Source organism: Odocoileus virginianus, chromosome 7, assembly GCF_023699985.2.
Source record: "Odocoileus virginianus isolate 20LAN1187 ecotype Illinois chromosome 7, Ovbor_1.2, whole genome shotgun sequence".
In the NCBI taxonomy this organism is placed as follows: domain Eukaryota; kingdom Metazoa; phylum Chordata; class Mammalia; order Artiodactyla; family Cervidae; genus Odocoileus; species Odocoileus virginianus.
In genome coordinates, this window is record NC_069680.1 from 47,304,791 (window position 1) to 47,316,484 (window position 11,694).

An 11,694-nucleotide genomic window follows, 5' to 3' on the forward strand; every position below is an offset into this window, starting at 1 on the left:
GGAGGTGCTGTGGGTTGCAGAATTCAATTGTGCCCGGTTTCAGCCTGGCCAAAGGCCTGGAGGGAGGGCTGGAGAGGCAAAGGTAGGGGTTGCCAGAAAAGCTGGGGAACTGCTGACTTTTGGAAAAAAGTGAGTGGGAGGCTGAGTCACTGGCCCCAGGAGCCCCCAGATCATCCCTCTAATGGCTGTTCTACCGGCAGATGCCTCAGGAAGACCTGGCCCAAGTTTTCAAGACTGTCCACGGTTTCCCAATCCGCCTCTAGTGGCCCACAGCGCCCTTCCCCCGCCACTTCACAGTCTGCCAGCTCCTTCACTGACACGCAGCTCGGTTCCTGTAAGCGGAGGATTGCGGTGCAGGGGAGTGGTGTGGGGTCCGTATAAGAGGAAGCTGGAGGCGCAGGAAGCGTCCTGCTCAGGCAGCTGGGAACCTGAAGGCAGAGGAAGAGGCCACGCCATGCCCTCCTCTGCCGCGGCCAGGATGGGGCTGAGGGCGGCTCGGACAGGTCTCTGGGTTGGCCACAGAGCTAGTGGCCTCCACTGCTGAGGGGAGAGGCAGTGGGCGGGAGAAGGGGCGGTGCCGAGCCAGGGGACAGAGAGGAGGTGCCTGGTGTGAGGAGGCCCTGGATTCCGGGGAGGCGGCGGGGGCGGGCGCAGGGAGCAGGAGGGAGGGCCCGAGGTGCTCGCAGGGGGTCTCATCCTGGATTTACCCTCAGGTTTTGTGGTCCTGGTGCTGCTCCAGAGCTGTAAGTAACCTTTTAAGTCACGGAAAGTGGGGGCGTGGTGGGGGCTGTATGGAAGGGACCTTGGCACTTTTCCCCAGTTTCTTCTATGATTCAAATGTCTCAGAAATATTAGCATTTGTTAAACCAAGGTGATGAGTATATAGATGTTTATTATACTACTCTCTACTTTTCTGTATATTTAACATTTTTCAAAATTAAAAACTTTTAAAGGTTTAGCTTCAGTGAAGGCTTCAACTCATAGCCTAGTGGGAACCACTAACGGGAGCCCAGGAACAGCGTGGATGAGTGATGCCCGCTCGTCTTCCTCCACAATCAAAAGGGCAAAAGAGGCCTGCTCCGAAACAGCAGAAATTAGAAAAAGAAGAGAAAGGGAACTTTCTGGTCCACTGGGTTATTGTGTGCCAGCTAGGGGGATGGACTGAGGGGCCCGGAGACTGCCGTTCTGGGTGGGTTACAAGTTAGGGGTACCTCCCCCATGAAGGCAGAAAAGAGGCAGGCCAGAGCCTCTCAGATCAAGGGCTCCGTAAAGGCAAAGGTCTTCTAATACTGGCTGTTTGGGGCTAGGTCACTCCTCTCCTTCAAAGCCTCCAGGAAACCCTCCTTACTTGCACCAAGCCCCATCTCATCTTTATTCATCAGAGCCCCCTCCCTCCACCCAGTGTTCTGTTCTTAGTCTGCAGTATATTTACCTACCATGTTTGATCTTTCCTAAGCATTTTCAAAATAGGTTTTATTTTCACCAGACAGAGAACTCCCTTGAGCCAGTCCTTTCACTGAGAATTTTCACTTTGCTCACGATTCTACCCATCCATCCCACCTCTCCCCCAAACCCCACTGGTGCTCAGCTTAGGGCTCAGCCAGAGGGTCCCTGGCTCAACCTTGACCCAGGGCCCACCCTAGCCTTCTCCTCAGGTGCTGCATACAAGCTGATCTGCTACTACACCAGCTGGTCCCAGTACCGGGAGGGTGATGGGAGCTGCTTCCCAGATGTCATCGACCCCTTGCTGTGCACCCACATCATCTACAGCTTTGCCAACATAAGCAACAATGAGATCGACACCTGGGAGTGGAATGATGTGACGCTCTATGACACGCTGAACACACTCAAGAACAGGTTGGGCCACTGACTAGCTAGGGCAGGAGACAGATGGGGGATTAGGAGGGCTGGTTTCAGGGTAGAGTACGCCTGCTCAAGGGGATGGGCAAGGTCCCCGGGACTCACTTCTGGGTGGAGAATTGGAGGGCCTTGGCTCAAATGGGAGGAAGTGATGAGGGCAGAGGTCAGGGTATAGAAGAAGCCTGCAGAAAAAGGCATAGCTGAACTCCCCTGGGAGAAGGAACTCTCTCTGTCCCCTGAAGGTGCTGCTCCACAGAGAAAATATTCATGGTTCTATTTTGCCATATCATGGCTTCCCCACTGGAGGGAAGAAAAATGGGCAACACCTCTCAGGATAAGTGCCACAAATACTTAGAAAATCTTAGAATAGTGAATTTCAAGGTTGGGAGGGCTTTGCAGGCCTGACTCAGCCTCTATCCAAAGCTAGCAGCCTACTACGGCTTCCTAAACATGGGGCCGCCCCATGTTACAGCAACTCCACTCAACCCCAGCCTTCTTGCCTCTTTGTGCCCCATAGGAACCCCAACCTGAAGACCCTCCTATCTGTTGGAGGTTGGAACTTCGGTCCTCAAAGGTAGGACGCATCCTCTAGAGGATTATGGGATAAGAGGAAGTATAGGTTTCTCTACACCCATGGGATGAAGGTCACAGGGACCCCAGTATGGTCAGGCACAGGGACATGAATGGTTGTCAGGAGTTTGCATCATGTGCAATCATGAAATCGGAGCCCAGAAAGGGGAAGGAACTTGCCAAGAGACACACAGCAAGATGGCAGCCAATGTTCTGATTTCTTGCCAATGCTCTTTTTACTACTTCTCAGACATGAAAAAGAAATTTGAGGGGATACTGCCTTAAGGGTTGGAAGGAGCAAGATGGAACGAATGGGAATTTGGGAGTGGAGACCCTGGGAGGACTTCCTGGAGTGGGTAGAGTTGGAGCAGCTTTAAAAAGAGTTAAAGTAATGGCTATAACAGCTCTCATTTATTGAGTGGTTACTGTGTGTCAGGCATCCTGTCCAACCACTATCACTTGCAATCCTCATAATAGCACTGTGAGATATTACACTTATGCCTGTTTTCCAGATGAGGAAACTGAGGCTCAGGTTATAATCTGCTCAAGATGGCTTGGCTGCTAGGTGATAGAGCCAGGAATAGCTGATTATAATGCATGTGTTCTTTCTATTAATAAGATGATTAGAAGTGGGTCCTGTCCCAACCATGCCCTCCTATAGCTGTGTGGGTTCAGGCTCCCAGCTGCACATGCCCCAGAGACCCCTCCAGAGGGCCAAGGCACCCAGCATTTTGGTGCTGATTACTGTGGTTTTGGTTCTAGATTTTCCAAAATAGCTTCCAAGACCCAGAGTCGCAGGACTTTCATCAAGTCAGTGCCACCATTTCTGCGGACCCATGGCTTTGATGGACTGGATCTAGCATGGCTCTACCCTGGGTGGAGAGACAAGCGGCATCTCACTGCTCTGATCAAGGTGCTGGTCGGGTTGGGAAAAGGGGCAGGGAGGTGGGGAGCACCAAGGAGTGGGGAGGGCAGAAGCTATCTTCGGGCATGTTCTCCTGAGGCAGGCAAAGGGAGACTAAAGCCTCCTTGCTGCAGAGTCCTGAGATCTGGACCAAAGGTAAAACAAACAGGCCTGTGTCCTGAGATCTGACACAGCAGGGAAGACATACTCCGAAAACAGTGGGAGGTGGGCTGGGGTTCTAAGAGGCAGCATTCACTAACCAGAGCACCTACTCCTCACTGCCACTTAGTCGAGCATCATTGTCGTCTACTCATTCTCAAACTGACACTGCGCACTCCCGAGCATGCAGTAAATCAGGGATACTCGACTCCATCTGGGGGCAGCCCAAGCATCTCTAGTTACCTTAGGGGCAGAGCAATCAAACAAGTTGTTCACAGTATCAGTAACATTTGCTGGATCATAGAGAAAGCAAGGGAATTCCAGAAAAACATCTACTTTTTTTTTCCATTGACTACAATAAAGCCTTCCACTGTGTGAATCATAATAAACTGTGGAAAACTCTTAGAGAGATGGGAATACCAGACCATCTTACCTGTCTCTTGAGAAGCTATGTGGGTCAATAAGCAACAGTTAGAATCTGAACAACTGAATGGTACAAAATTGAGAAAGGAGTACGTCAAGGCTGTATATTATCACCCTGCTTATCTTATTTATATGCAGATCACATCATGCGAAATGCTGGGCTGGGTGAGTTACAAACTGGAATCAAGATTGCCAGGAGAAATATCAACAACCTCAGACACGTGATACCACTCTAATGGCAATAAGCAAAGAGGAACCAAAGAGCCTCTTGATGAGGGTGAAAGAGGAGAGTGAAAAGGCTGGCTTAAAACTCAACATTAAAATAAAATAAGATCATGGCATCTGGTCCCATCACTTCATGGCAAACAGAAGGTGAAAAGGTGGAAGCAGTGAAAGATTTCCTCTTCTCGAGCTCTAAAATCACTGTGGATGGTGACTGCAGCCATGAGATTAGAAGATGGTTGCTTCTTGGAAGGAAAACTATGACAAACCTAGACAGTGTATTAAAAAGCAAAGACATCATTTTGAGGACAAAGGTCCATGTAATTAAGGCTATGGTCTTTCCAGTAGTCATGTACAAATGTGAGAGTTGGACCGGAAAGAAGGCAGAGCACTGCACTGAAGAACTGATGCTTCAAATTGTTGTGCTGGAGAAGACTCTTGAGAGTCCCTTGGACTGCAAGGATATCGAATCAGTCAATCCTAAAGGAAATTGATCCTAAATACTCATTAGAAGTACTGACACTGAAGCTGAAGCTCCAATACTTTGGCCACCTGATGTGAAGAGCCAACTCGTTGGAAAAGACCCTATGCTGGGAAAGATTGAAGGCAGAAGGAGAAGGGGGTGACAGAGGATGAGATGGATGGATGGCATCACTGATTCAATAGACATAAACTTGGGAAAACTCCAAGAGATGGTGAGGGACAGAGAAGCCTGGCATGCGGCAGTCCATGGGGTCGCAAAGAGTCAGACACAACTTGGCGACTGAACAGAGTAGAACAATAGACTGAACAACACTCAATATAAATCACTTTAATTTTGTGTCCTCATTTACTAGCTTAAAGAAAGCACAGACCAACCGGCAAATGTCTTCCAGCCCTATCTGTGTACTAAGTGGGGTCACTATTCTCATGGTCCCTCCAGGATAAAGAAAAACTGAATATTGATGAGTATGCATGGGGTGTAGGGATGAGATCAGCCCAAACCTTTTTTTAAGGAAAAGGATGGGTGAGCCTGCGGATGGGACCACTTTATCATTCCCACTAAGCTCCCATCTGGTTGGAGATTACAGCAGACAGGGAAGGCCAATGACATGCTCAAAGATCTTTCTCCACAAGGCTTGCTGTCACTTACCTGCCTCTCTCCCAACCAGGAAATGAAGGCTGAGTTTGTAAGGGAAGCCCAAGCAGGCACAGAGCGACTCCTGCTCAGCGCAGCCGTGCCTGCAGGGAAGATTGCTATTGACAGAGGCTATGACATCGCCCAGATATCCCGGTGAGTCTCCTGACCTACTCTGCCTTAGCAGTCTATATTCAATCAGAAGACTGGGCTTTTGGTCCAAATTTCTCCTGAGATGCATGACCTTGAGCAAGTCACATTGCCTCTCTGTGCCTCAGCCTTCCCATCTGTCAAAAGGGGCATAATAATCCCTATCTTTCCTTTTCACTTGGGATGTTGTGCTGACCAATTGAGAAAATTGTTATGAATATATGTTTGTGGGAAAAGAAGTAGAGAAAGTTATACAAACGAGCCAGTCACTAGTCTCTGGAAAGGCAAACCAGCAGTTACCAATACCTTTCATTTCTAGGCCGCTGGAGAGTCCTCAAGGGACTCTGTCTTGCAGAGACTCCCCTTTCTTGTCCACCTGTCCCTTCTCCTCACCTTGCCTCCTTATGTATGTGGCGATGAGCAGTTTCCAGTCAAGCAGCTTGATTTCTTGGTGGAACAAGACATGGATCTTAGGAAACCCAAGAGTAAGAAACAAAGACTCTTCACTCTGACTAGAATCTTTTTTAGGGTCTCAGGCACATGTAGACTCATTGCTTTAATTGCTTTAATTGATCATTTCAGTTCAGTTGCTCAGTCGTGTCTGACTTTTTGCAACCCCACTGACTGCAGCATGTCAGGCTTCCCTGTCCATTACCAAACTCAGGTCCATCAGGTCGGTGATGCCATACAACCATCTTCTGTCACCCCCTTCTCCTCCTGCCTTCAATCATTCCCAGAATCAGGGTCTTTTCAAACGAGTCAATTCTTCCCATCAGGTGGCCAAAGTATTGGAGCTTCAGTTTCAGTGTCAGTCCTTCCAGGGAATATTCAGGACTGATTTCCTTTAGGATGGACTGATTGGAACTCCTTGAAGTCCAAGGGACTCTCAAGAGTCTTCTCCAACACCACAGTTCAAAAGCATCAATGCTTCAGCACTCAGCTTACTTTATAGTCCAACTCTCACATCCATACATGACTACTGGAAAAAACAGCTTTGACTAGATGGACCTTTTTGGCAAAGTAATGTCTCTGCTTTTTAATATGCTGTCTAGGATTGGTGATAGTTTTTCTTCCAAGGAGCAAGCGTCTTTTAATTTCATGACTGCAGTCACCATCTGCAGTGATTTTGCAGCCCCAAAATATAAAGTCTGTCATTGTTTCCATTGTTTCCCCATCTATTTGCCATGAAGTAATGGGACCAGAGGCCATGATCTTAGTTTTTTTAATATTGAGTTTTAAGCCAACTTTTTCACTCTCCTCTTTCACTTTCATCAAGAAGCTCTTTATTTCTTCTTCATGGGTGGTGTCATCTGTATACCTGAGGTTGTTGATATTTCTCCCAGCAGTCTTGATTCCAGCTTATGCTTCATCCAACCCCACATTTCACATGATATATTCTTCATATAAGTTAAATAAGCAGGGTGACAATATAGAACCTGACATACTCCTTTCCCTATTTGGAACCAGTCTGTTCCATTTCATGTCTGGTTCTATTGCTTCTTGACCTGCCTATAGATTTCTCAGGAATCAGGTCAGGTGGTCTGGTATTCCCACCTTTTTAAGAATTTTCCACAGTTTGTTGTGATCTGCAGAGTCAAAGGCTTTAGCATAGTCAATAAAGCAGAAGTAGATGTGTTTCTGGAACTCTCTTGCTTTCTTGATGATCCAACAGATGTTGGCAATTTGATCTCTGGTTCCTCTTCCTTGTCTAAATCCAGCTTGAACATCTGCAAGTTCACAGTTCATGTACTGTTGAAGCCTGGATTGGAGAATTTTGAGCATTACTGTGCTAGCATGTGAAATGAGTGCAATTGTGCGGTAGTATTAACATTCTTTGGCATTGCCTTTCTTTTGGATTGGAATGAAAACTGACCATTTCCAGTCTTGTGGCCACTGTTGAGTTTTCCAAATTTGCTGGCATATTGAGTGCATCACTTTCACAGCATCATCTTTTAGGATTTTAAATAACTCAACTGAAATTCTATCACCTCCACTAGCTTTGTTCATAGTGATGCTTCCTAAGGCCCGCTTGACTTCATATTCCAGGATGTCTGGCTCTAAGTGAGTGATCACACCATGTGGTTATCTGGGTCATGGAGATCTTTTTGTACAGATCTTCTGTGTATTCCTGCCACCTCTTCTTAATATCTTCAGCTTCTATTAGGTCCATACCATTTCTGTCCTTTATTGTGCCCATCTTTGCATGAAATGTTCCCTTGGTATCTCTAATTTTCTTGAAGAGATCTCTAGTCCTTCCCATTCTATTGTTTTCCTCTATTTCTTTGCATTGATCACTGAGGGTGGTCAAGTGATCAGTGATCACTTAGAGGGTGGGAATGAGGTGGCTGTCAATCATTTGCCCCAAACACCTAAAGCTCATAGTCATGCAATCCACCTGGAGACCCCTAATCTGTGTGTGTAGAAACCTTACTCCCTCTTACAAGGAATCATAGTTTCAGGCCATCCTTTGGTCCTGCTCTTTCCCCACAAGGCTAGTCACTGATGACATTAATCTGCTTTCTCAAAGATGACTATGGTTGGAGAGTAGGGATTGAGGTGTGCTGGAGGGCAGCTCCCGGCTGTGTCCTGGGAGCAGATAGCAAGAGCCCTGTTTTGCTTTGAATGCTCCTGTGGGACCCTGAGCAGGAGCCGAGGTCCAGCAGCCTAGTCTGCTCACTGGGTTCTACCAGATTTTGGATTAATGGCTGCCTGTTTTTCTTGCTCACATCCTGTTGGGGTGGTGTGCTTTTAAGCTTTTCTCCTGCATCCACTCTTCTATAGGCACCTGGACTTCATCAGCCTTTTGACCTATGACTTTCACGGAGCCTGGCGTCAGACAGTAGGACATCACAGCCCCCTGTTTCGAGGCCAGGAAGATGCACATTCTGACAGATTCAGTAACGTTGTGAGTGTCCCAAAGGAGGGGAAGCTGAGAGGGGGCCACAGAGACCTGCCGCCTGCTGGAGCTCACACACCAACCTCTCCACTCCTTGGTAATCCTGTAAGGGAGGGGTTAGGGGCCCACTTCACAGATGAGGAATCTGAGGCGCAACGTTCATGCATTCTCCATGGCTCTGGGAACTGAGGAGGTGATGCTTACATAAAGAATCAAGATATCTCCTGACGGGCCTATAGGGTGAAGGCACAGGGCAGATGGGAGACAGCAAAAGAGAGATGGGGGCTGAGAAGCCAAGAGTCTAGTCCAGCCCTGCCATTTGCTTGCTATGAAACTTGAGCCAGTCACCTGATTTCTGCAACTACCAAACAGCAACTTCCTAAACCTAAGAGGATTTCTTTGAGATGGAAACTGTACAGTGCTTTTTAGACTGACATTATAAGTTCCCAGAAGGAAGGGAATTCCAGATGCATCTAGATCTGGAACTCTTTTCAAGGCAGCAGTGGGAATTGCATGACCTTTTCTCTCCTAGACTAACTGATCAAACTGTCCTGCCCTTTCCACACCCAGGACTACGCTGTGAGCTACATGCTGAGGCTGGGGGCTCCAGCCAATAAGCTGGTGATGGGTATCCCTACTTTTGGAAGGAGCTTCACTCTGGCCTCTTCCAAGACAGATGTGGGAGCCCCCATCTCAGGGCCAGGAATACCAGGCCAGTTCACTAAGGAGAAAGGGATCCTTGCCTATTATGAGGTATGAGCTAGGAAGAAGGTAAGATCTCCCACAGCATCAGCAGCCCTGGGGAAATTGACCCTCCAAATCACCCCAAAACAGTTTACTCCTTTAAAAAAAAAAATTCCAGCAGACCTAGCACTCTGGAGAAGTGGGAGGAGGAGGGCAGGCACATCACGTCTTCATCCCCTCTGGCCACCAAATTGGGGCCTTCCTTTTAGCCAAGGAAAAAGCAACGGCCAAGAGGTAGGTTCTTTTGTTTTGACCCAACCTCTGATGCTCTGAGTTGCCTTGGCCAGTCCTCAGTCTCAGTGCAGAGCAGCCACAGAACCCCGGAATATTTGCATCTGTTTTAAGTAAATTTGCATGAAACCTGCAGGTTCTAGGGGCAGGTGCAACCTGCAGGATGAAGCAAGGGTCAGGAATAGATTTGGGGAGTAGCATCCCCCCAGTGACTGGCAACCTCTCAGCACAGCTCCACAGCCACCCCTGCCTTGTTCTCTGTTCAGATCTGTGACTTCCTCCATGGAGCCACTGTCCATAGATTTCGTGACCAGCAGGTCCCTTATGCCACCAAGGGCAACCAGTGGGTAGCATATGACGACCAGGAGAGCGTCAAAAACAAGGTATGTTCACAAGGCCACACCCCCCAGATGAAGAGCGGGAGGGACGCCCCCTGCACTGAGGGTGGGGCTTGGCTACAGGGGTGTTTCAGGTCCCGGGTGTCTGCTTTTCTCTTCCCTGCGGAGGCATCTAGATAGCATGCCCTGCCCACGTGCACCCTGGCACAGGGAACCCAGCCACACCGGCCTTGGGTCTCCCTACCAGGCGCGGTACCTGAGGAACAGGCAGCTGGCTGGCGCCATGGTGTGGGCCCTGGACTTGGACGACTTCCGGGGCACCTTCTGTGGGCAGAACCTGCCCTTTCCTCTCACGAGTGCCATCAAGGATGTGCTTGCTGGGGTGTAGCCGTCTGCCCTTGGGCTCACGGTGGGCAGAGATGCCGCTCACACTTGGCCCTGACTGACCGGAAGCCTGACCTCCTGCCCTGCTGGGGCCCCGCTGAGCACCCCCCTTCCTTGGGCCCGTGTGAGGGCCACGGCTCTGCCATCGGAGCTCAGCTCTGGTGCGGGGGCAGGCTGGGGTGGGGGCTGCGGGGCAGCACAGTGCACGGTGCAGGGTCAGCAAGCAGGTGCTGACGAACGAGAATGCTCAGCAATGCCAAGCCCAACACTGGGAGATTTCTTCCCCTCGCTTACTTCTGGGGCCTGATGCCTAAGGACGCCATTTTGGCAAGCTCTGCCGACACACAGCTTTACGAGAAGCAGCAGCCACACTAATTACACCGTCTGCAAAGCCCAGCTTGAAACCTTTTCCCGGGAACATAACTGTGTCCCCATCCCACTTCCCCTTCCTGGTTCTGCACCTGCTCAATAAAGCAGCAGGGCTCACCTGTTAATGGCGCTTGCTTCAGCATCTGTGGTCCCACTGGGCTCACCTCCCGCCTCTCTTCAGGATTCCTTTCTCTCAGACTTGGGAGCCCTGAGGGGCAGAAAGTGAGACCACCCTGTCCTCTGCTGTCTCCAGGGCATCCCCCGAAAGGGCAAGCATCACCAGATCCATCAGTTGTGGACTTAACCCAAGAGTGCTGGAGGCCTTCTAGATCTTAAAGTCATTGTCATCCAGACTTCTCTATACGGTTCTTTGTTGAAAGAAGCCTTTTCTGTTTCCAGGAGCTAGCAGGAAGGAAACCCTTTAATCCCAGCCCTTCATCTCTTCTCACTCTGGGGAGGGATAGGAGCCAATATAGGGCCAAGTTAGACAGAGCCCTGACCCGGGACTCAGAGTTAGAAGGAGACGCCAATGTTACCTCACACATTTTCCCACAATCTCAGATCTAGAATCTCTGCAGACCTTGAGAACTGGCCTTCCAAGCTCCCCTAACACTTTCAGTGACCAGTTGCTTATTACCTTAGAGGAGCCTTTTTCATTGCTGGACTGAAATTGGTCAGATGTCGTAGGGATGTAGCCTAGCCCTCTTGTCTCTCCCCTCTCAGGACACACTCAGCCCTCAGCCCATGCAGAAATCAAGGCTCCTTGGCCCAGCCTGGGACATGGGGTGGGGGCTGGATGGGACAGTGTGGGTCAGACAGGACGAGCTCAAAAGATCAGCCAGGCTTCCAGCCTTCATGAAGTAGAGATGTTCTTAACAGTTCCTGCACACTCCAAGAGCCTCAGACAAGCTTTTGTATCCAAAGAGAGTTCATCTACATGCTCCAAAATCAAATAGAATTTATTTGTGGATTCCCAGATGTTTGAATTATCTGAGACTTGGCCCAGTGGTTTGTGGCACTAGTGAGGTGTGGGGAAAGGAAATACCTATCGGCCTCCCTGAAATCTGAACTAGCTGGAGCAGGGCAGGAGCAACTAATCCCAAGGTCACTGCCAAGCTAAAGGCAAAGAGAGTGAGAACTTGGCCAGAGCTTCAAGGGTGCCTGGCATTTCACTGCTGGCCAGTGGACCCAGCATTCCCAATCTGTGCCCACAGCCCTCCTACCACACGGGGGGCTCTGAAATCCCAGGAGCTGTGAGTCCTCCAGTGCAGCTAACCCCCTCTCCACCTCCCCCCAGCTACCCTTCCCCCATCCTGGGACAGGCTCT

The 11,694-nt window shown here is 49.4% G+C and overlaps 1 protein-coding gene across 3 annotated transcripts; it reads left to right on the forward strand.

Moving 5' to 3' along the window:
- The first annotated feature begins 361 nt into the window (after window positions 1-361).
- CHI3L1 (chitinase 3 like 1) lies at window positions 362-10,501 on the forward strand. Of its 3 annotated transcripts, none has more exons than XM_020894148.2 (10): window positions 362-503; window positions 714-743; window positions 1,644-1,857; window positions 2,378-2,434; window positions 3,193-3,343; window positions 5,290-5,411; window positions 8,187-8,310; window positions 8,872-9,054; window positions 9,543-9,659; window positions 9,862-10,501. In XM_020894148.2, exons 1-10 carry the CDS (start codon window positions 455-457, stop codon window positions 10,000-10,002), a joined length of 1,188 nt encoding a protein of 395 aa, XP_020749807.2. In that variant the 5' UTR covers window positions 362-454; the 3' UTR covers window positions 10,003-10,501. The 3 variants fall into 3 exon arrangements, with proteins under 3 accessions (XP_020749807.2, XP_020749808.2, XP_020749809.2); XM_020894149.2 differs by having other exon boundaries at window positions 1,656-1,857; XM_020894150.2 differs by lacking the exon at window positions 714-743 and having other exon boundaries at window positions 1,656-1,857.
- Window positions 10,502-11,694: the final 1,193 nt, after the last annotated feature.